Source organism: Lentinula edodes (assembly GCF_021015755.1).
Source record: "Lentinula edodes strain Le(Bin) 0899 ss11 chromosome Unknown C8R40scaffold_15, whole genome shotgun sequence".
In the NCBI taxonomy this organism is placed as follows: domain Eukaryota; kingdom Fungi; phylum Basidiomycota; class Agaricomycetes; order Agaricales; family Omphalotaceae; genus Lentinula; species Lentinula edodes.
The window spans coordinates 728,430-756,003 of NW_025764321.1; the positions used below are offsets into that span (position 1 = coordinate 728,430).

The 27,574-nt window shown below is 46.6% G+C and overlaps 7 protein-coding genes across 7 annotated transcripts; 3 read left to right on the top strand and 4 right to left on the bottom strand.

Moving 5' to 3' along the window:
* Window positions 1-8,530: 8,530 nt before the first annotated feature.
* C8R40DRAFT_1102100 (uncharacterized protein) lies at window positions 8,531-10,031 on the bottom strand. Its single transcript, XM_046227982.1, has 5 exons — window positions 9,916-10,031; window positions 9,537-9,863; window positions 9,349-9,468; window positions 8,625-9,296; window positions 8,531-8,559 (listed from the first exon to the last, which is right to left on the bottom strand). The coding sequence occupies exons 1-4, from the start codon at window positions 9,946-9,948 to the stop codon at window positions 8,934-8,936; spliced, it is 843 nt and encodes a 280-aa protein (XP_046087069.1). The 5' UTR covers window positions 9,949-10,031; the 3' UTR covers window positions 8,531-8,559; window positions 8,625-8,933.
* A 39-nt stretch (window positions 10,032-10,070) lies between these two features.
* C8R40DRAFT_1102102 (uncharacterized protein) lies at window positions 10,071-13,920 on the top strand. Its single transcript, XM_046227983.1, has 9 exons — window positions 10,071-10,484; window positions 10,556-10,784; window positions 10,832-11,588; window positions 11,644-11,737; window positions 11,989-12,066; window positions 12,133-12,686; window positions 12,801-12,897; window positions 12,969-13,653; window positions 13,715-13,920. The coding sequence occupies exons 1-9, from the start codon at window positions 10,313-10,315 to the stop codon at window positions 13,761-13,763; spliced, it is 2,715 nt and encodes a 904-aa protein (XP_046087070.1). The 5' UTR covers window positions 10,071-10,312; the 3' UTR covers window positions 13,764-13,920.
* A 110-nt stretch (window positions 13,921-14,030) lies between these two features.
* On the bottom strand, window positions 14,031-15,462 carry C8R40DRAFT_1160495 (putative serine esterase-domain-containing protein; the record flags this gene model as incomplete). Its single annotated transcript, XM_046230022.1, has 2 exons — window positions 14,031-14,703; window positions 14,759-15,462. The coding sequence occupies 2 exons, from the start codon at window positions 15,460-15,462 to the stop codon at window positions 14,031-14,033; spliced, it is 1,377 nt and encodes a 458-aa protein (XP_046087071.1).
* A 1,103-nt stretch (window positions 15,463-16,565) lies between these two features.
* Window positions 16,566-20,378, top strand: C8R40DRAFT_173122 (uncharacterized protein). The gene is made up of 5 exons (XM_046234244.1): window positions 16,566-16,787; window positions 16,843-16,872; window positions 16,924-17,030; window positions 17,088-17,171; window positions 17,229-20,378. The coding sequence occupies exons 1-5, from the start codon at window positions 16,696-16,698 to the stop codon at window positions 20,069-20,071; spliced, it is 3,156 nt and encodes a 1,051-aa protein (XP_046087072.1). The 5' UTR covers window positions 16,566-16,695; the 3' UTR covers window positions 20,072-20,378.
* Window positions 20,379-20,587: 209 nt separating this feature from the next.
* Window positions 20,588-21,878, bottom strand: C8R40DRAFT_1043853 (Alpha/Beta hydrolase protein; the record flags this gene model as incomplete). The annotated part of the gene is made up of 3 exons (XM_046224193.1): window positions 20,588-21,112; window positions 21,176-21,463; window positions 21,546-21,878. The coding sequence occupies 3 exons, from the start codon at window positions 21,876-21,878 to the stop codon at window positions 20,588-20,590; spliced, it is 1,146 nt and encodes a 381-aa protein (XP_046087073.1).
* A 145-nt stretch (window positions 21,879-22,023) lies between these two features.
* C8R40DRAFT_1102110 (Isochorismatase-like protein) lies at window positions 22,024-23,024 on the bottom strand. Its single transcript, XM_046227984.1, has 5 exons — window positions 22,948-23,024; window positions 22,829-22,893; window positions 22,732-22,774; window positions 22,520-22,674; window positions 22,024-22,462 (listed from the first exon to the last, which is right to left on the bottom strand). Exons 1-5 carry the CDS (start codon window positions 22,994-22,996, stop codon window positions 22,163-22,165), a joined length of 612 nt encoding a protein of 203 aa, XP_046087074.1. The 5' UTR covers window positions 22,997-23,024; the 3' UTR covers window positions 22,024-22,162.
* Window positions 23,025-23,060: 36 nt separating this feature from the next.
* Window positions 23,061-27,356, top strand: C8R40DRAFT_1264931 (uncharacterized protein; the record flags this gene model as incomplete). The annotated part of the gene is made up of 5 exons (XM_046233901.1): window positions 23,061-23,312; window positions 23,366-23,798; window positions 23,858-26,776; window positions 26,815-26,863; window positions 26,900-27,356. The coding sequence occupies exons 1-5, from the start codon at window positions 23,265-23,267 to the stop codon at window positions 27,354-27,356; spliced, it is 3,906 nt and encodes a 1,301-aa protein (XP_046087075.1). The 5' UTR covers window positions 23,061-23,264.
* Between the last annotated feature and the right edge of the window lie 218 nt (window positions 27,357-27,574).

Genomic DNA, 27,574 nt, shown 5'->3' on the forward strand with positions numbered 1-27,574 from the left:
CCTTCTTCGGCGCTGGTTCATCGTTTTCCTCTTCTCCTTCTTCCTCCACTTCCACTTCTTCCCCGTCCTTCTCCATTTCCCCTTCAATCTCCCTTTCTTCCTCTTCATCACTATCTGCTTGTAAGACCTGGGTCAGAATAGGTCTTAAGGTAGGGTTTGGTATATGAAGGTTTATGTTGTAGTGTGCTAGGAGCAGGCTGGAGCTTGAAGGGAGCTACGGGAACCGCGACCAAGGACAGGAATGACCTAGTAGTGGCTGGGGCGAAGAGATGATGACCCTTGAGGGGGTTCCTAGGAGGTCCAGAGAGGTCCCTAAGGCGTAGGGAGGTTAGGTAGAAGGATGGAACCTTGTAATATCGCGTAGTAGGAGTTGTACTCGCTAGAACATCAATATAGGAATCAAATAGGTCGTAGATGGAATTGGGTCTCGAGGTTGTAAGCTCCCGAGAAGGTATACGCCTGGGAGGGGAGGTTCCCGGGGACTGGGCTTGAGGATGGACGTCCTCGAGTGTTGAAGGTAGTAATGGAGAAGCGATACGTGGTTCGACGTTACTTTGATCGAGGTCCCGAAGCTTATAGAGTAGCTAGGGAGCTTGAGGAGGTTTGGGGAGGTTAGCTCACCAAGGTGGTAGGCGTTGGGGAGCTTTAGTATTGTTCGAGGGAGCTCGGGAACTCACTCGGATTGCTTAGACGTGAAGTAAAAGTGTGTATTGGATTGTATAGACAATCGCAGAGACGATAGACAAGAGTTGAGAGAAACAGAGATAAAGAAATAGGGAGTAAAGAGAATTCTGTATAGGTAGCAGGTACAAAGGGACAGGTACTGGACCTATGTAAAGGGTGTGTGTTCAAAATATACCAAGCTGGGCTTCTGGACGCTACTGGACTGCTTAAATACGTATGGTGAAGTTAACAAAGAGACATAGTATGAAACAGGCACTTAATGGGGTTTCTACGTACATGAGGACGGAATGATGGGCACATGTGCGGGGTTCCAGGACCCTGTCATGGAGTGGTTCGGTTGCATTGAGGGGAACTAAGGATCGTGGAGGTTGTTCTAGCAGTAAGGAGGTCTGCGGGACATTGGGAGTGTTCTCAGGGATTCAGGGAAGGGGGCTGAAGAGGTAAGGGGGCTGAGGAGGTTGGGAACTATGTTAAGGAGGTTATGGGCTATGGAATTCGGGGCGAGGCATGACACTGCTGCCCTCCTTCTTTTCTTCAACGGTGCCGATGGCCCGGCCCCCGGCAATTCAGGGGGCGAATTCCTTCTCCTATTGGCATCCATTATCAACTATTCCAACTTCCGGGTCATGTGGTGATGGTAAGTATTTGCCTTGATTTGACCATCCCGGAGTTTGGCGAATAATTGAGCCATCTGGCTCTCAAGTACTGCCATCTGCTTGCCGATTGGATTTCCTCCTCCCTCCCGCTTCACCGTCGAGGGCTGCCCGGTAACGAGCTTGCCTCGTTTTTGTGTGAAAGAGAAAGGAAGGAATCTAATGGGCACTCCAACCAACCAATCTAATACACAATATGCGAGTTCACTGCTATCAAATTTATTTAATAGCAAGGGGTAGCGTTGGCAAAGGTTCCGCAAAGCTTTGAGAGCTAAGTAAGAAGCTTTGATCAATCAATTTGAATCGTTCTAAGGATTCGATATATTCCTTTGATCAAGGTAGATTTAGCACGATTTGTGCTGTGGTTTGTATTGATTTGGGTATATCAAGAATTGGGGGTTTGAATCAAAGTAAATTAAAACCGAAACACACAGACCCCTACGGAGGGCTAGAACTATGTGCTGGCACAACCACACAGCGTGATTTGCCCTTAAGACCAACGACTGATCCTAAGTTCGAAGAATACCCAACAACTGGATAGACTTCTCGCAGTCACAAGGAGCAGAACACGACGTTCCTATACTCACAAGTGCCGGGCCCGAATGGCTGCTAGCGAAGAGGTTTCAGTCTGGTGGGAGTGTGTCTTTCCTTTTTACGGATTAGCACTGCAACGTCGTCCCAAAATCACTTGTATTCCAGATACATCGGATTGCTATTTATACATACAGAATATAGAGTCGCATAGTACAATTAATTTAATACAATAAACGTTCGGAACCGCAAGGAAACTTCTACACTCAGTCAGATACCATTTAATTTGAATCTACATGTCCTTATTTGGTCCATATTGGTTCCAAGATTCTAGTATACCTCCAAACATAGGTAGGTACTTCAATATTCATTTAATTTAATTGTTTTGGAGGATGACTCGAATGGTGTTCAACTGTCATTGCGGTCCAACACTTACTTCGATCGTTTGTCACCTCGTCCGGAGGCAAATCAGCTCTCCTCGATTCTAATCCTATCAATCTGATTCATCTGGATTAAACTAATTGCTTCTCTCTTTCAATAGATACCCATTGTGCCTATACTTTATCAAGGGAGTTACGCATAGTATTCATTTAATTGTATTCTTCAATATTTTCTACGTCAGGACTCTTTGACATTCATTTGATATGCCTTCGGAGCCTCGCAGTACTTCGATCATTCTTCTAGTCATTTTACTCAACCATGCAACTTGATTGGTCTATTAGACTAAATCGCAGTCTTTTAGATTAATGCATGATCTCGTTCTAGAAGGAGTATTTGATAATTCCTGAGTTCTAGAAAGTCATTTCGAGTCAATCCTCGGTTCATGGTCACTTGAGTAAGTTCTTCCAAACTCCTGCCAGTGTAAGGTCCAATAAGAATACCCTTGGTATGTCATACGTGAATGGTCATCCTTCGGATGTAGTCCGAGTCTGGTATAATCCTGCTTGACAAACAGGTAGACTGCTATCCGTAGGTAGTATCGGGGATGGGTAAACTAACCAACTTGTGGTAGTATGGGTATATGGTCCCTTCAACTTATTAGACTGATTCAGTATCGACTTTGACTGTCAATCTGGGTCTCAATTACAGTCCTCTTGATACAAATCTATACGTGAAAATGTCACAATTCACAGCATAGACGTCTAGCCAAAATTTAGGTGTGTCACCGGAATACAAGCACCGCACATTTGCGTCGTGGCAGGGTTTGCAGATGACAGAACTCCTCTTGCCAGCCTGCATCTGGCAAGAGATCTTCTTGCTCCTGCATTGTTTGCAGGGAGCCCTGTCATCTTCGTCATTGTCGTCATCATCCCCGTCGCCGCCGTCATCAGGATCCCCGCCAACAGGCTACCAACAGTAATGTTAGTAAAAGGCTAATTTTGAGGGCCTTGGCCTTGCCTTTCCCCTTTTCCTTTCGGATTTCCACTACCACCGAACTTCCTCCTGGCAAGGAACCCCGCTGACTATGAGCGGTAGCCGCCTTCACCATTACCCTCCGGCACTCCTCCAACTCCCTGCGCTGCTGCCTCCTTCTGTTTCTGCGCCTCTTCCTTGGCCTTCTTCTTCTTTGCCGCCGCCGCTTTCCTTGCCTTCATCTTGCGGACCTTTTCCTCTGCCTGCTGGATGGCCTCGTCGTCGTCTAACTCCAAGGCGTCGTCATCGTCTTCACTAGGTTCGTCATGGACAGTGAGGTCGATGGGTGGTGGTGGAGCAGGCCGTGACCTCGAAGGTCCGGCGGTCGAAGATTTGTTGCTTGTGGTGGTTATGGTTCGGCTGGTCGACATCTTGGTGGACTTAGAGGTTTTGGAAAAGTTAGGGCCTCAACGGCAAAACCCTGGGCCTTTTATATGGCAAAACTGCGCACGGACCAGCGAAAATTTTCCTTCGAATTGTACTCGGTTTACGGTGAACCAACGAAATTTTCCTGATGACTAAAAGGATAAATGCTGGTGCTAACGGGATATAAAATTTTTTCTCGGGTGACTAATAGTATTTCCCGATACTAACGGCTTTCAAGGGCTCAAGCCTAAGAGGGGGATACTGTCAAGTCCATGCCTCGGGCCTCTATTCCGCCGCTCGGTATTCCGAGATCTACCTTTTATTGTAATCTCATTCTTATTGTTCTTTCTCGCTACACATACCCTTTCATTCTAGTCTCTCCTTATTGTCTTTTACTCTACCCTGCAGGTACTACACATATAGCTCCTGGTAGTTAGTCTGGCGTTCCACACCAATGTGCTGATCCGTAGATATAAATACTGCCTGTACGCTACTGTAGTTCCTCAGTTTAATTATCAACTTAGACCTCCTCTTAGTCTTCAGGCTCATCGCCTCGAAGTACTCTGTACTCTAACCTTAGGACTTATAAGTTCTTTGGTTCGCTCCTCATCACCGGCAATACTGCTGCTCCGGCTTGGCTGCTCCTGGCTCCTCTCTTCTATACTCTCGATCTCCGGGGACTAGCGGCGTAACGACGGTGTTGTTAATAACTTCCCCACTGTCCCATTTGACCTTCCGCCCTTAGACACCTTGTGGCCTCTGGCACGGTTACAGGGTGTACATGATCTTAACAGAGGCTCCGAAGACATATCAAATGAATGTCAAAGAGTCCTGACATAGAAAATATTGAAGAATACAATTAAATAAATACTATGCATAACTCTCTTGATAAAGTATAGGCACAATGGGTGTCGATTGAAAGAGAGAAGCAATTAGTTTAATCCAGATGAATCAGATTGATAGGATTAGAAATGAGGAGAGCTGATTTACCTCCGGATGAGGTGACAAACGATCAAAGGACGTGCTGAACACCATTTGAGTCATTCTCCAAAGCAATTAAATTAAATGGATATTGAAGTACCTACCTATGTTTGGAGGTATACTAGAATCTTGGAACCAATATGGACCAAATAAGGACGTGTAGATTCAAATTAAATGATATCTGACCTATTGTAGAAGTTTCCTTGCGGTTCTGAACGTTTATTTTATTAAATTAATTGTACTGTGTGACTCTATATCCTGTATGTATAAATAGCAATCCAATGTATTGTTAAGATCATGTACACCGTGTAACCGTGCCAAGGCCACAAGGTGTCTAAGTGCGGAAGACGAGTGGGACAGTAGTGAAGTTATTAACAACACCGCCGTTACGCCGTTAGTCCCCGGAGATCAAGAGTATAGAGGGAGGAGCTAAGTAGCAGCCAAGTCGGAGCGGCGGTATCGCCGATGACGAGGAGCGGACCAGAGAATGTTCAAGTCCTAAGGTCGAGTAGAACGTACTTCAAGGCGTTGAGCCTGAAGACTTAGATAAGAGCTAAGTTGAGAAGGGAGATCTAAGTTGATAATTAAACTGAGGAACTACAGTAGCGTACAGACAGTATTTATATCTACGGAACGGCGCATCGGTGCGGAGCGCTAGACTAACTACTAGGAGCTATACGAGTAGTACCTGCAGGGTAAAGTAAAAGACAATAGGGAGGGACTAGAATGAAAGGGTATGTGTAGTGAGAAAGAACAATAAGAGTGAGAATACAATAAACCATGAATCTTTGGAGTACCGAGTGGCAGAATGGAGGCCCGAGGCATGGACTTGACATGTATCTGGAATGGAAGTGATTTTGGGATGACGTTGCAGTGCTAATCCGTAAAAAGGAAAGACACACTCCCACCAGACTGAAACCCCTTCGCTAGCAGCCATTCGGGCCTGGCACTTGTGAGTATAGGAACATTGTGTTCTGCTCCTTGTAACTGCAAGAAGTTATATCCAGCTGTTGGGTATTCTTCGAACTTAGGATCAGTCATTGGTCTTAAGGGCAAATCATGCTGTGTGGTTGTGCCAGCACATAGTTCTAGCCCTCCGTAGGGGTCTGTGTGTTTTGGTTTTAATTTACTTTGATTCAAACCCCCAATTCTTGATATACCCATATCAATACAACTAAAGCACAAATAGTGCTGAATCTACCTTGATCAAAGGAATATACCGAATCCTTAGAACGATTCAAATTGATTCATTGAAGCTTTCCCCTAGCTCTGAAAGCTTTGCAGAACCTTTGACAATGCTACCCCTTGCTATTAAATATATTTGATAGCAGTGAACTTGCATATTGTGTATTAGATTGGTTGGTTGGAGTGCCCATTTGATTCCTTCCTTTCTCTTTCACACAAAAATGAGGCAAGCTCGTTAACAATGAGGAGCACACCAGAGAACTTTAAGTCCTGAGGTTAGAGTAAGGAGAGCTTCAAGGTGATGAGCCTGAAGACTTAGAGGACAAGAGGAGAAGACCTAGGATGATCCTAAGTTGATAATCAAACTGAGGAACTACAATATAGTACGGGCAGTATTTATACTTACTAATCGGCGTACTGGGGCAGAGCACCAGACTAGCTACTAGGGGCTATACATATAGTACCTGCAGGGTAGAGAATAAGACAATAAGGAGGGACTAGGATGAATGGGTATGTGTAGCGAGAAAGAACAATAAAGGGTAGATCTCGGAGTACTGAGCGGCGGAGCAGGGCACCAAGGCATGGTGTGAAATTCATGCCCAACCACTAACATAAAATCCAACTGAGCCAAAAGGCTACTATGACAGGATAATTGTCATAGGTGGTTGGGACCATATATACCACATATATTAAGACCTCTCTTCATGATCTTAACACATGGACTTCACAAGATAACAAACGATCAAAGGATGTGTTGAGCATCAATGACAGATGAACACCATTCAAGTCATTCTCTAAACAATTAAGATTAAATGAATAATGAAGTACCTACCTATGTTTGGAGGTATACTAGAATATTGGGGCCAATATAGACCAAATGAGAACAAATAGCTTCAAATTAAATGATGTATAACTTATTAGAGAAGTTTCCTTGCGGTTCCAAATGTTTATTCTATTGAATTAATTGTACTGTGCAATTCTATATCCTGTATGTATAAATAGTGATCAGATGTATCTGGAATACAAGTGATTTTGGGATGACGTTGCAGTGCTAATCCATAAAAAGGAAAGACACACTCCTGCCAGACTGAAGCCTCTTTGCTAGCAGCCATTTGGGTCCGGCACTTGCAAGTATAGGAATGTCATGTTCTGCTCCTTGTGACTGTGAGAAGTTATATCCACAGGGTATTCTTCAAACTTAGGATCAGCTGTTGGTTTTAAGGGCAAATCACACTATGTGGTTGTGCCAGCACATAGTGCTAGCCCTCCGTAGGGGTCTGTGTGTTTTGGTTTTGATTTACTTTGATTCAAACCCCCAATTCTTGATATACCCATATTCATACCACTAAAGCACAAATTGTGCTGAATTCACCTTGATCAAAGGAATATATCGAATCCTTAGAATGATTCAAATTGATTGATTGAAGCTTTTTCCTTAGCTCTCAAAAGCTTTGCAGAACCTTTGACAATGCTACCCCTTGCTATTAAATATATTTGATAGAAGTGAACTTGCATATTGTGTATTAGATTGGTTGGTTGGAGTGCCCATTAAATTCCTTCCTTTCTCTTTCACACAAAAACGAGGCAAGCTTGTTATCGGGGGCATCACTGGGGTATAGAGGAAGGGAAGAAGGCATCGTAGGTTAGTACCGGGTGTTAAGATTATGCGGAGAGGTCTTAATACATGTGGTATATATAGTCCCGACCACCTATGACAATTATCCTGTCATAGTAGCCTTTTGGCTCAGTTGGATTTTGTGTTAGTGGTTGGGCATGAATTTCACACTGGGGCATGACAGATGCACCATTGAATAGCATGAGCAGCATGAGTGGCACATGTGCAATTAGTGGGACAGAGTGGGGAAGTGTCCTCAAAGTCACTTTGGTTGGAATGGCATCATTTGCGACCATGAACAACATTAGACTTCGAAATACTTGAGTTCTTCTGGAATTCATTTGCACGGTCTCGAAAATATGAGTTGAATTGTCAATTGAATCTACATAGCAACATGGACTATGAGTTGAGCAAGATGAAAAGATTCAGTTCAAGGAGAACAGGCAAGAAATGACTGAGTAATGGGCAAAATCAAGTGGCACATGAAAAACACCAGGACACTTGATTCAAGCGCCGTAAATAATATCTGACACGATTTCACTCAGTCTGATTCGACAAGTTTCTCATTGGGACTGAGGCATGGTCTTGACAACAAGAAGAGTGACTTGGGACATTTTATGAGAGTGGCTAGTCAATATTCTTAAGAGTTTCAGGTTTTTGTCATGGCCTCTCTCAATAATTTTCCAAGAATCAAGGATAGCATATAATTTTTTGTTTGGTAATATTCCCAAGATTTGTACTCTTATAGATTTTGAAAACTCAATTCTTGAAAATTGCTCAAAGTTTTGTGCAGCAGTGTGCTGTCCCATTTGATTCAACTTAGATACTGATCGGCCCTTTATTGCTGAAGGCGCGGGCTTGCCATTATACATGATCTTAACACAGACTGGGAAGAGGATGAGGAAGAAATGGATGATAATCAGTGACTTTATGCATATAGGTATTATAAGAGCCTACATATGCTTGTTGTCATTGTATTTACATTGGATATAGGCTTGAGACAAGTTGTAAAAGAGACCTGGTATTCAGCGGAAGCGGGGACAAGAATTTCATCCCGTGCCGCTTAAGTTAAACAGCACAAATCCTTAACCGTGAATGCACCCTGACTTTCAGCACTGATTCTGGTTAACAGTGAGGACTCATTTCTTTTGGTTTGTTCTCAACATCTCCTGGACAGCCTCAACTTTGTTTAACAGATACAAGGGCATAATAATTAGAAGACATGTACAAAACAGTGGACTAATGAAAAATGATAGGCTAAATAGAGCTTTTTGCAGATCTGTAATCAGTATGTATTTCAAATAGTGGAAAGGTGTCGCAGAAGGGTAGAAATGTCCAAAATAAGATAAGTGTCACTGGTCAGGGAAATGTATAACGTATAAAATAAACATGAAATGGATAAGTTACAATTTTTGGTGACAGTAGGATGACAGGGGACACACTCGACGAACAGAGTTATGAACGACAAAAGTTATGAACAACATCAACCTGACGGAACGGGGAGCTCACTTGCGCCTCGACACAGGTTTATCGTGATGCTTCGTCTTTGACTTTTTGGTTGGAGGTTGCTCCTCCTCCTCTTCCTCCTCTTCCTCGTCACTACTTTGCTTGACCTGATCACTTTCATCTTCATCTTCCTCTTCATCGTCTTCGTCGCTATCAGGAACGAACGGCTCGCTTTTCTGCCCCTTGCGCGGAGGAGCAGGCGCGTTTTTGGTGGGCTTGCCGGTTTTCAGTTTCACCTTGTCGTCTTCAGAGGATTCGTTGTCCGACTCATCCGATCCATAGACAGGCGGAATGACGGGTTTTTTCGCAACGACAGGGGCGTCCGTAGCGGTGGGCTTTCTAGATTTCGGTGCTTTTTTGGTCTAAGGGCATCGGAATAAGGGGAAGAACGACCGAAGAATAGTTGATACATACAGCGGCGGCGGCAGCTACAACAGCGTCTGCTGCGGCAACTTGTTCAGGAGATCGAGCATTGTATTTTTCCTTCTCCTCGCTGTACACAACCTTCAGTTCTTCGGCCAGCTGTTTATAGTGCTGTATATTAAAGATGTAATCAGTAACGCGTCGGACTGACTACAAGGAGCACACGAGACGAGACCGACGTTTTTCTGATCCTCAGGAAGAGTACTCCATTGTTCGGACATGAGTTTACGAAGTTCGGCAGTAGGAAGATCCGGGTGTTGCTCCTTTACTTTTTGTCGAATCTGGTTCTGGAACAGGAAGAACGAAGAGGCAGGTCGCTTCGGTGCATTGGGATCTTTCTTGACTCGTTTGCGCTTTCCATTTATCACCTCTTCGTCGCCTGTTTTGCCTTTCCCCTTTGTGTGACCATTGATCAAGGAAGGGGTACCGATCGCTTTCGCGAATTCTTCAGCCGCTTGGGCAGCTTCCCGCATGCTTTGAGCAACGGACATGAGACTATCCGTATACTAGAATACAAAAAGATTGGTGAAAGCCTGAAACAAGACGTTTGATCCTTGCCTGTGCGCGGAGTTCATCCACAGTAGGTGCCATTTTGACTAACGATAGAGAAAGGAGGAAGATGAATATTTTTGTCAACTTTGAAACATTATGATTGCGAACAAAAAAGAAGTCATGTGGCTTTGTTGCTTACGTCATTCTATTCAAGCGCCGCTCAAACATCCACATCTTCACGCCGTTACCGACGAATTTCCAGCGGGCCACAGACTTGAACTGAACTAAGTCGTTCTGACTTTCTATTCCTTTGTTCTTCGTGGTAGTTCCTTTCTCCTTCTTTTTGAATTCGGATCTTTTGCGTTGCGTTGCAATCTGAGAGCAAATCGGCGAAAAAAAAACCGAATAGAACGATTTCGATCCCTGTTCCCTCAGAGAAAAAAGAGAAAAGAAAAAGGACGGAATGGAACAGTCAAATTTCTACACGACATGGCTGACGTCGCAGCCAGGTCAATCGACAAATTCATCTACTTTCGACGATTGGCCTAAAGAGCGTCCAACGACGACTACCCACGCGTCTGCAACGCCCTCAACAACATTGGGAGAGATAAATGACATTTTCACCGAACTCGGAGGTCTGTTTCGTTTTGTCTTGTCAATTATCATTGCTCTCGACGACCGGCTGACTTTTGACGTTATTGCACAGCCCCACCTTCGGCTCCCACCAACTCTCCCTCGACATCTTTCTTCGCACCTCATAACTACTATGTTCAAGCTCCATACAATTCAATACCGTACGGCTCTTCATGGCAACCCTCGTCTTCTTCATCGACCACTGTACCTGTATCTTCCTACTCTTCCTTGAATGGCGCCACGAGTTCGGCAGCGCATTCAATGCAGCGGCCTTTGCAGTCGCCAACACAGATGGTAATAGAGTAAGCTATTTTTTCATCCCAATTTCATGTCATTCATGATTTTCCAGTCCTGCTTTGACCTCTGTGGGTGGCCCCTCTCAGTCAGCTTCGCAACCACCAAGGGCGTATTCCCAGCCACTTTCGTTGACTTCTTCGCCACATACTTCGCTTTCCGCGCAACCACCGCAGCAAAACCAGGCCCAACAACCATTCTCATTCTCATCTTTGTCCACTATATATCATCCAAGCCACAACGTTCCTCCGGCTCTCCTTAATCAGTACCACTCCTTACAGCAGCAACAATCGCCGCCTCAGCTTCATCTACAGCAACCGCAACAGGTTCAACAATCTCAGGGCACTCTTTCTCCCCAATCATTGCATTCTCCCTCGGCCTTTACAGTTGTTGCACCGAATTCGTTTTATGCACAACCGTCGCATCAGCAAAATGGACTCCCTTCGATACCCAATGCCGCGTCATCTACGACTGTTTCGTCTCTACAACCAGCTCATCCTCTACCAACCACTGCCGAACAACGTGCTCAGTTATATGCCGTAATCAAACCAATGCTTCAAGCAGCCAGTTTCACCGGGGCGGGAGCTGTGCAGACATTAGCACAACGAATCGACGATTTTGGTACTACTGAAATCGACGCTCAGCTTCGGATGGAGGTGCTGACTAAAATCAGAGATGGGGCTGGCAACCACTATTTTCGTGCGTGGGGCGAAAACGCCACGGCGTTAGAAATCACTAGAGAATGGTTGAAGCAGGCCTATGCAGCCAAGCAAGATAATCCGTTGTCAGAGACGACCATGCCTTTATTGCATGTGCGTAGTTTTACTCACCTTCCTAGGAAGCACAATTGATATTCCTTCCTTTCAGATCATTGATCGTTTACCGCTGACGGTCGACTCCCTCAAAACTTCGAAGCTTGGCAAACTCGTGGTCAAACTTGTAAAGGAACCTCCTACTCCTGGTGAGCTTAGCATTCACCATTCTTGCTCCACATATTCTACTAGCATAGAGAGTTGTATTGTTCTCGTGGTCAGTTCGAGAATGAGAGTGCAAGCGAATGCTTTTCCCCTTCCTCTTTCTAATGTTGATATTACATTATACCCCCGTTTAATGAGGAAAAAACATTCGAAGCAAATAGTAATATAATACATCTAACAACTGGTCCTTTCCGTTTTTTCTATGAATCCTACAAACGATATTATCAATGCGCAGCGATCAAGGATATGGCATCGAACATCGAACGACGATGGCGCCAGCTCGTTGACGGGGCATCGTCCAAAGCAACAGAGGGTGGGTCATGTCATTCCACTGTACCAACGTAGATGACTGATTTGCCTGAAAACACATACATTCTAGATATCAAACCAAAAAAACGAAAACTAGAGGCCCCGATCAAAGCTCCGCCACTATCCAAGAAACCCGCTGTGGGTTCTGCGACGTCCACGAAGCCCATAGCAGTCAAGAAAGAGGCCTCCTCGCTATTAACCAAAACACCGCCTACAAAAGATGCCAAATCTGATTCGTCGTTTTTCTCTGCTCCCAAAGCGAAACCAAAGCTGCCGAGTTTCAAGAAGGCGCCACTGCCCCTGCCCGGTAACTCAGGAACGGGAAAGAAGGGGGTCAATAACAACGTAGCGCAACCGTCGTCGATTGACCCCTTCCAAGAGGTTCTCAAGTCAATGTCGAAAGGGCGCAAAGGGTCCCCTGTAATTGGCGCACCTTCTTCTGCTACTCCACCTCCGGGTTCGTCGAACACACCCCCCAGTGTAGCGGGAACACCGAACATTGCCGGAAACTCTGGGTTGACTAAGCTTGGAAGGAAAAAGAAATCTGTGACGTGGGCTCCGGATCATAGCCTCGAGGCGATCAAGTTTATTGAGCCGGCTGTTTATGACGATGAGCCTGTCGACGTCAGTACCTGTTTTCCTCTGTTTCTTGAGACCGTATTAACTCGGCATCTTCTCTTTGCGTTGTCGTTGTCTAATGATTGTTTGTCATTTTCTATGTTTGTCTTCGTATTACAGGGTATGCATTTGAACCTGCGCGATCTGGATCGCGGTGAAGGTGCTGCTTTACATGCACATTTGTTCGAGGAAACTGTAGATTGGTATGAGCCTCTTCGTAAGCAATTTAAATCCCGACATTCAAATGTGCGAGACTGAAATGATGCATGCCATCCTATTCTCTAACAGCAATCGAGATACCAATCGACATCGATTATCCAGCACGAGGCGAGCAAAGCGAGGAGAAGACGGTGCAGGATCAACGAGAGCAGACTGCTTTAAGTGCGCTCTACATGACTGAAGCCCAAATTCCTGATACGCCATCCGAAGCAACCAATACACTACCGGAGGACGAAATTGACAAGGATGTGATAACGATGATATCTGGACCGGAAGCTGACTCTGTCTTTTGGAGTAGCGAGGCCTCAGCCGCTCCTCCAGCACTTTTTGGCGGCGCCGTAGCAGATATTTTGTCTCAGCTCTCCACTGGAAATTTCTCGCTAATGAATGGTGCGAATAGCAGCGGAGGCGCCGGCGAGATTAACGGCGGTATGCCGATGGGTCACAGTCACGATATGATGAACTTGAGTAATGTAGACCCCTTGTCTGTGCAGTCTCTTCCTCCAGAGCAGCTACAAGTTTTGCTTCAACAATTAAATCCTGCGTTTGGAAATGATCAGTCGTGGCAGAATCCTGCCTCTGCCAATCATTACTCGCAATACGGCTACAGTGATGATAACAGCAACGAGCCTTCTCCACGATGGGTAGAAGGTCGGGGAAGGGGAAGAGGCAGAGGCAGAGGCAGGGGAGGTAGAGGAGAAGATGGCTTTAGAAATAGTAAAAGAAAACCATGCAGTTTCTTTCAATCCGGAAGGCGAGCGAAGCTTAAAGTTGTTCTGATGATCCGGAGTAACTAATGAACCTCCGTGATATAGATGCAAGTACGGCGATCAGTGTGACTTTGCACATGAGATGATCTCATAAGGTAACTCAGTCTGGAGAAGAGGCGGCTTTTGAATTGAGTAGGGACTGTTACATATCCGCATTTGCACGCATAAATCATTTCACTATTACTCGCATCAGTACTATATTCTATGTACCTCATCCAAATTTCATGTTCACGACATGCTTATCGACACGATTGGACGCCATATGTTTCATTTCACGTTGCAGTTGAACCACCGTCCAAAGTAATCGAAACCTATTCTAGTTTAAACTTAAATAAGTCTAAAAATATAATTCAGCTCAAATTCAGATAGCCTCTACCGACAACTGCAACGACCCAGCCCAATGCCTCAATACGCCCAAACCAACACCATTCTTATCCCACACCTTCGGTTCCCTCGAAATGATTGTAGAATGAGTATTTCGCAAACCGGTGATGAGCGCCCTTTCCTTTTGAAGATGTGGAATAGAATTCAATCGGGCACAAATTGTTTTCTGAAGGGGAGAAAGAATAGGATGTGCTGAGTGATGTACCTGCGGTACAGCAAGCACAGACGATGGATCCGATTCGTTGATCAGATCTGCCACTGCGCCTTCAACCTCTTTCTCGAAGTTAACTAACGCTTGAGCTAAAGTTTGTTGCCCAGACTTGTATTCTTTTTCCAGAAGCGATATTCGAGCTTTTGAAGACCGTGAAGCGAGGGATAGGCGTACGAGGGCAAGTGTGAGTATCATCGGTATGAGAATTGGAATAGACGCGTATACAAGGATGTTTACTGGAAAACGGAAATTAAGGAAGGGAGGTAAAATGGGCGTCTTCTGAATGATAGGTTTGTGGTCCGGGTTATCTGTGGAGACAGATAAGGTGGAGTGGGACCGGAGCCATAATGGAGCGTGCAACTTTGACCGAGATTTGGGTGGAAGAGAGGATGGAAGTGTGTACGAAGAGAGTATGGGATGATGTCCCGAACGATATTCACTTCAGAATAAAGATCAGTTATAGTAGGAAAGACCTTGAGGGAAATGACCCTTACATCTGTAGTCCATTTGTTTCATACTCTGCAAATGGGTCTTCCGTCTCAATCGCCGCGGTAACGTATGGCACCGTTAGATCATTGAGTGCGTTTGCATAAATCCTCACATGTTTGAACTGGGCCATGGATTGAAAGAAAATCAGATTCGGGTCTGACATAACATCCAACAAGGGCCTCCCGCTCTTCCCCCATTTGTCGACACAGTAAAACTGTTCCCCAGTTCTACTAAGAAGCTTGGGACCGAGTGTGCGCGAGATGGCAGAGAAGAAAGAATTATATTTGACTAATCCGAAGTGGGGTGTAGCAATGGTGTTGAAGTTGACTGGAACAATAACGTCGGGAGAATCAGGGGAGAATAATCCACGTTGGGTTAGAATGCCAACGACGTAACGGGATACTAACCCCCCGAGACTGTATCCGGTGATGCTGAATCGACGGACATGTTTCCCTTGTGAACGGAGATGAGCGATTTCTTGGACAATCTCCTGCGCAACTCTCTCGCCACCCCAGTCAATTCCATCATACGTCGAGTCCTCCTTGTTCGTTTCTGCCAAAAGCACATGAAGCTCAGGTTGCACCTCCTTAACTATTCGCTCCATTTCGGCAAGATGACCTGGGTTTCCCCACATGCCATGTACGAGGACAAGAAGATGCACAGAATCAGAGGATGGGGATGGTGAATTGCTGCTTGTGCTAGAGGACATGGTGGTTAGGAACAAGCTAGGACAACACCATTAAGTACGTAGCTGGAAGTAAATGCGTCAGCTCTTCCAATGCTGACAATGTTCTATTGACAAAGACATAGAGATCTTGCCGCAGATAATACATAATAGTGCCCGGTATTGCCCCGCTATCATTCCGTTCAACAACGTCGCGAACCTCATTTCTACTGTCCATTCGTTCATCAGATTATAAGTCACTTGCAGGCAAAACTTATTAAGAATGAAGTTTGAGGTCACTCTGATAAGTACATCGCGCTAAATCTCTATCCCGGTATGGTAAAATATTATCAACGCACTTTTGAAACAGGGTAGTTTCAACTCCTGCACTGCATCATATAGTGTTCTAAGCTTGTACTCATATCCAGCTCATATCTCATATTGGAGCTGAAACTTTGCGGCTGGCATGGCTGAGTCCGTTCGAGGTTTTCTTTAAGGATAGTAACTTCAAATCCTTCTTATGAATTTGGGAGATCCATTGCACAATGCAGTTGAAAAGTTTGAACAAAAGACCGCCGTAGTCGGAAGCGGAAGATCTTGAATTTCGGTGATATGCATGTGGAGGTATGTGGTGTTGTTCGTAGGGGGAACTTATGAGAGCTGATGGAGGTATGTACATTTGGCTGGTTGTGTGACGAAAAACGCCGAAGTCATGATCAGGAGAGAAAAAGGTCGGACGAAAGGAGCCTGATTGAGTGATACGTTCGGAAGGTCGCCGAAGCGATGCGCCCTGATACCGTGATGTGCCTGTCAACCGATACGACAAGATTGTATTGCCAGAACCCTTTGACTCCTTCTGCAGCACTCCACTGCCTGCTATAGTACAGGTTTGCAGTCTCTCACGACTAGAGAGTCTGCCCAGAGAAGGCCAGGGAATCAATGCAAACCTTGGCCAATGATTCGACTTTCGAGACTCGGACTTTGGCAGACAATTCAAATTTTTGCACCCTCCCATCATTTGCGCGAAGCCGGGTGATGGCGGAGACCATGCATTTCAAAAATAGCCGATCTCCATGAAGAGGGATTTGTTTTTGTTTCATCAAGAAAGCGGTGAATAATTGATTGCAGGGAAAGTATATAATTCTGGATTCGACATGTTGGCACCCCAGCTGTGCTCTCCCTCACACATACGCAGGTTACTGGTTGACCTGTCGTCCTTTGGCATCCCCAACGAGAATAAGAGTTTGTCCCTTCTCTAGCTCTCAGCCTTCTTTGACAATGTTATTCAACGAATTGTCCACTTCCACTCAAATTCTCGTCGGGCTCGTCTTTCTACGCGGTGTCGCACTGACCGGTGCCGCCCCATTGAGGTGACTTCAATTTTTTTTTCCTTTCATGATACTTTTCTGAGCTTTACCTTGCCAGATGGCCCGCAGATAAGGGTATCATTTCTCGGTGAGTCTTCCTCTGCCTAGCGCAAATGGACGAAAAACTCAGCATTTCTTCCGATCGTCTTTACAGAGAAACCAAGCGCCAGGATGCGTCTGGGGACTCCGAAATTATGAGCGAGTTGCCTTCGGATGACACTCTCACTACGATCATAAGCGACCTTGGTAAGTTTTGACTACCTGTGATGAATTTGACTTGAATATTCATCTCGTTCGTTTCAGCGGGTCTCGCTACTCCTACTGACTCCTCGATTGGTAACCTCGGTGATCTCGTCATTCCCACTTCAATAAGTGGCTCTTCCACTGGTTCGTACTTTCTACCTTTAATGGAATCGTAATGCTCAACTTGCGTCTGCTTCACAGACTCGGGTATCGTCATCAATATCCCTTCCTCCTCGAACGCTAAAATCACCATTGAGACAAACGGTGGTGGATGCGGATGTGGTGACGATGGGGACGAGGAATATTACGACGACGAGGATGACGAGGACGAGGATTACGATGACGGCGAAGACGAAGGTGAAGATGATGAAATCACTCAGGACTCGGGCTATGGTTCTTCAGATGACCTTGCCGCCGCCCTTGGTTCTGCTCTCGCAACTGACAGTGGGGACTCGTCCAACGCTCTTACAGGTTCAGCCATTTGGTCAAGGAAGGCGTTGAAGAATGCTGTTCGCTCAAGTGGGGCATCATCAAGTAGCTCGGCTAGCTCCGACGGTGCTTCTGCTAGCTCTAATGCAACGGCTTCTGACAGTTCCGCAGGTGCATCTGCTACTGGATCTGCCGACGGCGCATCTTCTACAAGCGCCTCTACTACCGGCGCTGATTCGTCCTCATCAACTGACACCTCGTCTGCTTCCAGTGCTAGCTCTTCCGCTGTTTCCGGCTCAGCGGCTGACTCAGGATCCTCTTCGACCACTGGTGCAGCGACCGATTCCGGGTCCGCGACATCTACCGCTGGAAATGCAACTGACTCCGGGTCTGCATCGACCTCGACATCCGGCTCGTCTTCAACTGACTCGGGATCCTCTTCGACTACCGGTTCCGCAACTGATTCCGGTTCCGCTGCGACTACTTCTGGATCTGCCTCGACTTCCGGATCTGCCTCGACGTCTGGCACATCAACTGTAGAAACATGTAATACCGCATGGCAGAAATGCAACACTGATTGGCAGGGTGCGGGCTCAAACACTGGCAGCTACACTTGTCAAAAAGATTATCAGTCATGTATACAAGGATCAAGTGCAGGGTCCAGCAGTTCTTCTGGAACTACCAGTACATCCAGTGGTTCATCTTCCTCGGGCAGCGCTGATACCTCTAGCACTTCGTCCACTTCAGGAAGTGCCGATTCAGGAAGTGCTGCCTCATCCAGCGGAGTAGGGTCCACAGACTCCTCCAGCTCTACTGCCACTGCTGCTGCGTCAGCCTCGGCCACTGCGGACGCTGACTCTTCCACTTCACAAGACGGTGACTCGAACACTGGCTCTTCAGCAGCTGCATCTTCAACAGCAACGGATGCTTCCTCGCCCACGAGCAGCTCGACTGGCACTTCCTCAGCAGATACAGGTAGCTCAACTGGCACTTCCTCAGCAGATACAGGTAGCTCAAGTGGTACTTCTTCAGCCGATGCAGGGAGCTCGACTGGTACTTCCACAGCCGACTCTAGCTCCGCTTCTTCGTCAACAGCTGCTGATTCTTCATCTGCATCCTCTACTGCAGCAGCCGATTCTGGAAGTACAGGAACTGAGTCGTCAGCTGCCGCCAGTGCTACTGCTTCTTCAGATTCTTCCTCCGCTACTGCTAGAGGAATAGATGGCTCTAACTCAACCAGTTCCGCCACGGACTGTGGCTGCTCAGATTCTTCGAATTCAACTGCTACTGCATCAGGGACTGATTCCGCATCCTCGTCCGCCGCTTCGGGAGCCGACTCATCTAGCACCGACTCTGGTTCAGCAGCGAGTGCCACCAGTACAGCGGATGCATCTTCCTCTTCCAGTACCACAAGCTCATCTGGCACCGATTCGTCTAGTGGTGCAAATTCAACTGCCACCGCTTCCACCGATTCACCCTCTACACCCACTGCTACAGGTGCTGCAGCATCCGACTCTGGTTCATCAGCGAGTGCGAGTGGATCAACAGATACCTCTTCGAGTAGCGCAGGGGCTACCACAAACTCAACTGGTACCGACTCTTCCAGTGGTGCAAATCCATCTGCAGCTGCTTCTACAGATTCTGTCTCTACATCTACCGCCACAGGTGCAGCAGCATCCGACTCCAGTTCCGCAGCGGGTGCCACTACCTCAGCTACTGGTTCAACTGGCACCGATTCTTCCAGTGGTGCAAGTTCGTCTGCTGCTGCCTCCACTGATTCTGCCTCTACATCTACTGCCACTGGTGCAGCAGCATCCGACTCTGGTTCATCAGCGAGTGCCAGTGGATCAGCTGACGCCTCTTCTTCTACCACTTCTGCAACAGGATCCACAGGATCTTCCGGCACCGACTCATCCAGTGGCGCCGCGAATACCACCGACTCTTCATCTGCGTCCACTGCAACAGGGGCAGCAGGCTCTGGTACAGATTCGTCTAGCAGCTCGAATAGCACAGGAACTGCGACGGGTACCAGCGCTTCTGGCTCAGCGGATGCTTCTTCTACAGGATCACCCAGTGCCGACTCGTCCAGTGGCGCAACAAGTGCTACCAGTTCCGCTTCGACCTCGACTGCCACTGGTGCTAGTGCCGATTCGGGCTCTGGCAGTGCTACCTCGAGTGGTACAGGCTCATCTTGCTCAGGCTCATCTAGCAGCTCTGCGGACGCCGCGAGCTCTACTGGATCGGCAGCGTCTTCTACTTCCGCAGGATCTTCGAGCACCGGTACAGACTCAAGCTCGAGCTCGACAGGCTCTGGCTGTCCTTGCGCAGATGGATCGGCAGCGAACTCCACGTCAAGTGCAGACTCCAGCTCAGGTTCAACGGACTCCTCTAGTGCTACTACCGGTGCAAACGCAGGCGCAAGTGCTTCCGCTGGCGCCAGCGCTGACTCTGGATCCCCTTCAGGCACTACAACTTCGTCATCTAGTTCTTCATCCTCTTCTAGCAGCTCCTCATCTTCCTCCTCTTCCAGTAGCTCTTCTACCTCGAGCGGGACCTCGAAACGAAGCGTTAAAGGTCGCAGGAGCTCGGTCATGAAGGAAATGAGCTTTGCTTAATGTCTGTATCTAGCAGCGGGATAATGTATCTCGTTAAACATTCTATAGGTCGACATTGTGAAAAGTACATACTACACTCAATCAACAATCGTTTTCTTTCTCTTGCTGTGTACATACGATTTGTTGCAATCAGAAATGTTTGTAAATTAGGCAAGTGATTACTGCCATTTGCATAATTCTGTGAAAATGAGAAGATTTTTTTTTCGGTCTTGCTCAATGTGCTGACTCTTCCACAAATGTGACGATGCAACAACTCACGAACGCTTTTGTATCATATAACATCCACCTTCTATTGCTTTTTGCAGCTTGTGCAAGACCTTAAGAGTGAATGCTTATCATAAGGAGACAGCGAGTGCACTGTCGCTACTATGTAGTAGTACGATATCTGCCTATTGGTCAACTGGTAGACTGGAGATCTCGGTCGAAGTCGCTTTCCGTAGAAAATAATCTCCCCATTTTCACGGAATTACAATAGAATACAATTTTCTTTTGCCTGCTCACCCACATTCATGATCATTACAGTGTTGTCTTCTGAATCCAATCCAATACAACCTGTTCGGCAATTTCCAATCCATTCTTCTCCATGAACATCATATGAGCGTTCCCTTTGATACCCACACTTGCTAGCTCTACATGTGTCACCGGTACACCCGCCTGTGCGAGGAAACCCACGGTACAAGCATCATATATTGCATGATAACTCGACTCCGAAGTCACTACCAACGTCGGTATCTCTTTCAAGTTGACCATTTGCCTTGCTGGGGCGGCTTGGTGATAACATGTTGTACCCAACGAAGCATTTGAAAGAGATGGAACAATCTCGGTTTTGAGATCAGATGCAAAGAAAATTGGTGGTGAATAGGTTACAGGAATCTCGGTTAGGCCAAAAGGACGGGCAGGGGTAAGCGGAGGGAAAACAGCGTTGATGAAAGGAGGTCCGATAGGTTCAAGAGCAATGATAGTCTTGATGAGGGATGGACGGGTGTCGCCTAGGATCCAGCCGTACTGACCAGATTGTGAATGGGTGAGGAGAACCACAGGCTGGAGATGAAATACATAAATCAGTTGTGTATCTTTGAAACGAGCGTAAAGAAGGCTACATACACCAATAAGGTCCAAAAGGTCACCTAAAGCCTTCCTTACCTTCACCGAGCTCTCTTCGTCCGAAATTAGACTAGGCATTGTAGAGGCGTAAAAATTATCAAAGATTGGGTCTCCTGCTGTTCCATTCCCTGGCCACTGGGTATGCAGGGCTGCTTGAGGCCATAAATGGAACTGTTTCACTGCAGTGAAATGGGACGAGATGTAGGTGGCGTCGAAATCGGATTGGTTCCCGTCGACACCCATTTGCCATGCGGACCGCCCGCGAGAGGGTTGATCAACAATGTAGACCTGGCAGAAGACAGATACATAATAGTAAGTTTGAGGGCTGATATAGGATCGATTGGTGAGACCTATAGGCAGAATTACTAACCTCGAAGCCTTGGCTCATAAAATAATCCGCCCAACCCGGTCTCCCATCAGGCGTGTTCAGAAAATTTGTTCCAGTCATTCCGTGTCCGTGAATCATTAATATTGGCAGTGATCGAGTGACGTTCACTGGGACGAGACGTTCCACGTATATTTGTCCGAAGGCTATCTCACTTCCGTTCTTAGTTCCCGGAGTGTTAACATACTGCTCGCCAATATAGAAATAGTTCCGGCGGTGAAGGGTGCCTTCAACTAGTTGGATTTGAGACGAAATACCTGTGGTCGTTAACTGTAGAAGGGTGAGAAGGAAACAAACACCCAGGAGAAAGATGATCATCTTTTGACGAAGTGATTAAGGCGAGTGGAACAATCTTATATACCCAGTATATACCCCATGATTACCTTCACCAGGGTCAAACTATGCACCCACAAATAATTGGCCTTCTCTGATTCGTTGGCATGATGGACTGGTGACAAGGTCATTGGATTTTCTGCACTGGCCAATCCTATATATCAGGTAATCGAAGACTTATATCGTAGAAGCAGAAATGGGGGTTCAATCCAATAACTTAAGGTATGTAAAATTTCGGAGACTGAATGATACATGGAAGTTCGTATTATTCACAGTGAAGTCCTCTGAAGGAGGGCTTCCCCAGCAGCTTTCGTACTGCCCTTCGATTCCTTGATGATGCGCGCAAATTCCCTAAACGAAGGTAGAGAAGCATCTCGCATGAGCAAAAAACCTATACTTTCGCTAGTGAGCACTTTGACTCCAGCATGGCGCATGGCGTCGAGCGCAATAGGTACTTCAAATGCATTGCATGAAGAAACCGCATCGGCAACAACATAGACTTCGCTGATTTTGTTTATCGAGGATTGACTCAAGAGCTCTAATGCTGTTTGAAGGATACAGATGTGTGACTGGGGATAAGGCGATGTGTCACTTCAAGTTTTGGATGATCGAGTTCTGCGTCTTACTTCGATGCCCATAAGGACTACGGTCCTAGTTCCCAGTTCCGAAACAAGGGCCTGGATTTCCGGGATGAACATTGAGAACAGGGTTTTATCGATAGTCTGTCGGTGAAGGATGCCGAGAGAAGCAAGATCAACTTGGGGATCAATTGGACCAAGCGCTGCAAAGATAGAGCTGTCTGTTCAGTCAATGTGAACAGTGAGCAGGAAGATACCACCTTTGGCATTCTGTGTCGTTACTATAACAGGATATTCAAAAAGCTATAACATTTTCATTACACGTTGAGATCGCAACGATGACACGATGGTATGAACCTTGGCAAACTTGAGCATTTTGTTGGTCGTCGCAACAACATGGTGGTATTCATGAATCGCAGTACCTAGACAATGCTTCTATGATGATCAGAATTTGTCGACAGAAAGCTGTTACTAACGAAATATGCTCTGGAGATCGCAGAGCAGGAAAAGTGTAGTACTAGCCATCGTTTATAACCTTGACAACGGTGCGACTCCGCAGGCGATTTATGATTGATCATCACGTGTGGTTGATTTCGTTCTGCTGGTTTCTTTTCCCCACCAACTGTGCAGCCAACGGTTCAGCGCTGAGTCGTCTACTAGCTTTCTGTGATCCTCTCGTTTTGCAACGTAGGATCAGTCCTCTCGTTTAACAACCACGCCTTGTCAGGTTATTTTCGTTCTTTCATCTCACTTTCGACCCGCCACAACCTAAAAAAGAAATCAAAAACATATAATGCAGACCATTGATAACGCAAAAGATGATATTGCCGCACAGCTCCGCGTAATGCATTTATCGTTGTGACTACCTGATACTATCTAATTTCCTTTTTCAAGTTCGAATCCTTCAAACTAGGCAAGCCCTTGCCAACATCTATGACCTTGAACCACCAACACAAACACTCTCGTTCCCACTCTCGCAATGGTTCAGTTTCATCTGTTGCTTCTTTACCTCTCACCGCTTCTAAATCCACGAACTCGTATGACTTTGCTGTTCTTCCAACGACCAACTCCATGCCCGTCCTTTCTTCCAAGCGGAATTCCCACCATCGGCGACGGTCCTCCGTTTCCACCCGCCACGAATCCGCTGATATCATGGGTCTTCCAGAACTACCTGCGTCTTCGTCCGAGGACAATGTCATCGAAAAGGACTATGTACGTCGCCGCGCGCTGTGGGCTCTCGAAGGGAAACAGAATGATGCTTCCTTCTCCAAGGTTGAAATCCCTGAACTATCGAGTTCCGAAGTTGAAAAGAAGATGTTTGACTTTTGTAAGTATCAAATGCAAGGGAAATTGTGTGGAACTTGGCTCATGTCTTTTTCTATGCAGCCTCTAAGTCGTTTTCGACTCCATCAAATTCCGGATATGGTAAACGGGAATCTTTCAAGCCCTCTTCATCGAAAGATCAGCTTCATACCTTAGTTGAAGAAGAAGAGGAGGAAGAGGATTGGGATTTTCAAAAATCGTCTCCTCGGAAACTTCCTGTCAGTGCAGTGTCACTAAGTAACGATGACAAGCTACCAACTACGCCCGTTACTCCCGACGATGCTTTTGCGAAGCAAACAGCCTCACGTCCCAGACCAGCCACTCTTACTTTACGACCTCTCTCACTCACTGCCGGCGGCTTACCTACACCATCTCTAACTCCCAGTGTTCGACCAGGTTTAAGGTCTTTGTCACTGGTACCTAACGATGAGCAAACTACGCGCAACTCGTTCAATGATGTTTCTCCGACTCCATATCTCCGCGCTCGTCCAGCGAATTTGCAAATTTCTACTTCACGTGGATCTGTGGATGAGACATCTTGTGCTATTCCCATCCGCCGTAGCAGTATCTCCTACAAGTCATCCGCCGCCGCCGCTGGCCTACCTACACCTGAGATGACTCCCACTTTTTCAGAGCGTCGATACAGCCATAACAGCTTAGGCAGCAACACTAGTGTTAGCGGTATAAGTAACGACGAGGATTTTCTCCAGTCAAATGCTTCCTACAGCCGCCATAGACCGCTAAGCGCAAGCGAACAACATTTTTTATTCAAATCCCACAATGCGCTGTTGTCTCGAATACAGGACTTAGAGAAAGCTCTGATCGTACGGCGCACGTCTGTGTCGTCTGTCCCAGGCTCGCGACCTCTTTCATCTTCCTTTTCAGTCACTGATTCTGAAGACATGTCCATCTCTTCAGAACCTAGTGACGAGATGCTTAGGCTTGTTGCTGATCTCAAAGCAGAACGGGATGAGCTGAAAAGGGATGTTGATGGTTGGAGAGTAAGGGTTGGAGACCTGGAAAAGCAGATTGGTCTCCTCGGCAAGCGAGTGGAAGGTGAACGCCGAGAGGCGTGGGTCGCGCGCTCTCGTACCAATCTCCTTGAAGCAGAGAAGAACACCTTTGAGAAAGAATACGGACAGGCCAAGGAAGAGATGGCAAGAATGGAGGAGGAGAAAAATAAGGAGATTGCTCAGTTAACGGCACAAGTCCGCACTCTTGAGGCAGACAAACAGCGTACCATACAGGACAATGCTCATTTGTCGGGGGAGTGCGAATATTGGAAGGTGGAAGCGGCGAGGTTCAGCAAAATGAGAAAGGATGAGATGCTGATTTCCACCGTACGATCCACTTATGATACCGAGCATGCTCCTAGCGCTTGGCGCCGGGGTCTGCACTACGACTCGGTTGATTCGTTGGAAAGTTCAACTGATGTGGACTTCGGGTCGTTTGATAGTGATCATGGCTTCGGATTTTCGCTCAAAGCTGTCGCTGAAGAGAATGAAGGGGACCTCGATGTTCATGGTTCGCAAATTCCTGAAGAGGACGTCGAGGCGGATTACTTATCGGACGAAGAAGACAACGGGTTAGCTGGATATGAAGATGAAGAAGAGGAAGATTTTACTTTTCAATCTTCTGGTTCTTCGTCATCATTTGGTTCTATCCATGAAATTTCCAAGCCTCGTTCGGCGACTCGTCTCCAGATGGACGTACTAATGCCATCCTCGCCTGCCATTCGCGCTTCGACCCTTTCTTCAGGATCCGGCAGTAATACACCCTCTACACTTACTCCTGGCTCTCGTTCACTGTCATCTTCTCCTGTGCCTTCTGTTGCGAGTAATATGGATGCGTTAAAATCCACTCGTGTGCAAGCTACTGTGGTTCCTGTGCACCGTTCAGTTGGGTCTTTATCCAAGACATGGACGTTCCCAAGAGCCCAAAGTGCTTCCACTTCTCACGACCCTAGAAATGATGTAGACAAGTTCTTCGATTGTCTTGAAGACTCTGAAACGGATTCCACTGGATCTCGGTCCCCAGTTTCTCCCTCGATATACACCTACGAGCACAATAAGGGATTGTTTGCCAAGGGCTTAGAGGCATTTGATGACAACGAGGCTATGCCGTTTGCCCTTCCTTCAAATATCATCAGCATGGTAGTGGAGGAGCAGGATTCTCCCCGATCTCTGCCCGTCGTTATCGAAGAAGAAGAGGTAGAAGACGACGACGAGCAAACCAGGGTTGACGACGACGACGACATGCTTGGTGATAATGCTGGAATTAAGATTACCTTAACTCCTGCAGCAGAGGATGACAACGACGAATACCTATCTTCTCATATCGAGGATTCTGATGAAGAAGAAACTGATGCAGATGAGGAGAACGATGAGATCGCGCAACAGGATCGTACCGTCAATGTTCATGACACGGAAACTCATCCCCGCTTCAAATCTACTCGAAAACCCGTACCTGTTTTTGAAGAGTTTGACGAAGGGAATGATGATGATGACGTCCCTTTTAACTTCGGGCAACCACTTCGTTCTTCTACACCTCCGCATACCTTAGCAATGACAACTCCTCCGCGTTCTAGCGTTCGGATCTCTTCTCCATCGCCATCATCCATTCCCCGCCCAACCTCGTCATTCAATACCTCTACTTCATCTCCAAATATTCTTGAATCATCACCAACAATCACTCTATCAAAACTACCTGTCCGTCCAACATCGTCGTTTGTCACTCCGCCAACTAAGCGCGGAGGAGCTATGTCCTCGTTCATACCACTGCCTATCACCTCTTCTTCCCCTAGCCCGATGCGCAAACAACCATCAGTTCGAGAGAAGCCTCTGGTCGCTAGCTTTATCCGGCAGCCGGTACGAAGACCTTTGATGGCCGCCAACAGCAGTACCAGTTCTACGTCGAGAGCTGGGCATAACGATTCAAACGGTTCGGCTATTCAATCCTCCTTCAACTTTGTCAATTCTAGCTGTACGTAGTACTGATTTCTTTTCTTTTGGTGCTTGTAGTTGGTGGAGCTGTAGTGACAAACGATCCTCCTCGTTTTTCTCTTAACAGGTCAGTTGCCGACTCGGATCACACCTTCTTCCACAGCCCAAGCTTTTCGTCCAGTCAATCGTATTCCGGTTCTTTCCAAACAGACATAGATGGCCTGAACGGCTTTGCCCCCATTTCTACTTTGGTCTCCACATCTACAGCCACAAATTTTGTTCAGCCTATCTCTACCGACGAACAAACACTCCAGTCTTCATTTTCTTCTCCCTCTTTATCATCCATCATGTCATCTCCAAAACTATCCTTCCAGGTCCTCGCCGGCTTCATTCCACGGCCGTGGAATGCACAAACTTCTGTATTGAATGTCGATCAGGATGATGCAATACAGAGAGGCGACTTATTCACAACACCAGCGGGCGCCAAGTTCAAATCATACGTTTCGAAGCAGAAGCAGTTGGAGCGATTAAGATTAAGGTTGCAGCACGAGAGTTCGCCTCCACAACATTTATCTAATGATGTGTGCCAAAAGTGCGATGGTGCCGTTGTCTATCTTTGAGGTGAGCTGTCTCAACAATGACCGTCGAACTTCTATATTGATTCTTCGTCCGATCAAAGCTTCTAATGGACACTTCACTGTATGTACATTGATAAGACATAGCACACTTTGGTGCGCGGTCCGCATACGATTATGATTCTTGAACATTGCTTGTACACTTGTAAATTCTTTACACCACTTTATGCTCTTCCTTTTTTCCTTACCCTCGCATCCTTTGA

What these genes read in the sequence shown, in the direction of transcription:
- C8R40DRAFT_1102100 (XM_046227982.1), bottom strand. Translation starts at nt 9,948, where the DNA reads ATGGCACCTACTGTGGATGAACTCCGCGCACAG. An exon ending in TTCCTGAGGATCAGAAAAAC is followed by an intron (nt 9,469 to 9,536) that starts GTCGGTCTCGTC and finishes TTTAATATACAG; the next exon opens with CACTATAAACAGCTGGCCGA. An exon ending in TTGTAGCTGCCGCCGCCGCT is followed by an intron (nt 9,297 to 9,348) that starts GTATGTATCAAC and finishes CGATGCCCTTAG; the next exon opens with ACCAAAAAAGCACCGAAATC.
- C8R40DRAFT_1102102 (XM_046227983.1), top strand. Translation starts at nt 10,313, where the DNA reads ATGGAACAGTCAAATTTCTACACGACATGGCTGACGTCGCAGCCAGGT. An exon ending in ATCGTCCAAAGCAACAGAGG is followed by an intron (nt 12,067 to 12,132) that starts GTGGGTCATGTC and finishes CATACATTCTAG; the next exon opens with ATATCAAACCAAAAAAACGA. An exon ending in ATGACGATGAGCCTGTCGAC is followed by an intron (nt 12,687 to 12,800) that starts GTCAGTACCTGT and finishes TTCGTATTACAG; the next exon opens with GGTATGCATTTGAACCTGCG.
- C8R40DRAFT_173122 (XM_046234244.1), top strand. Translation starts at nt 16,696, where the DNA reads ATGTTATTCAACGAATTGTCCACTTCCACTCAAATTCTCGTCGGGCTC. An exon ending in ACCGGTGCCGCCCCATTGAG is followed by an intron (nt 16,788 to 16,842) that starts GTGACTTCAATT and finishes TTACCTTGCCAG; the next exon opens with ATGGCCCGCAGATAAGGGTA. An exon ending in AATAAGTGGCTCTTCCACTG is followed by an intron (nt 17,172 to 17,228) that starts GTTCGTACTTTC and finishes TCTGCTTCACAG; the next exon opens with ACTCGGGTATCGTCATCAAT.
- C8R40DRAFT_1102110 (XM_046227984.1), bottom strand. Translation starts at nt 22,996, where the DNA reads ATGGCTAGTACTACACTTTTCCTGCTCTGCGATCTCCAGAGCATATTT. An exon ending in AAATGCTCAAGTTTGCCAAG is followed by an intron (nt 22,775 to 22,828) that starts GTTCATACCATC and finishes AAAATGTTATAG; the next exon opens with CTTTTTGAATATCCTGTTAT. An exon ending in AACGACACAGAATGCCAAAG is followed by an intron (nt 22,675 to 22,731) that starts GTGGTATCTTCC and finishes CTATCTTTGCAG; the next exon opens with CGCTTGGTCCAATTGATCCC.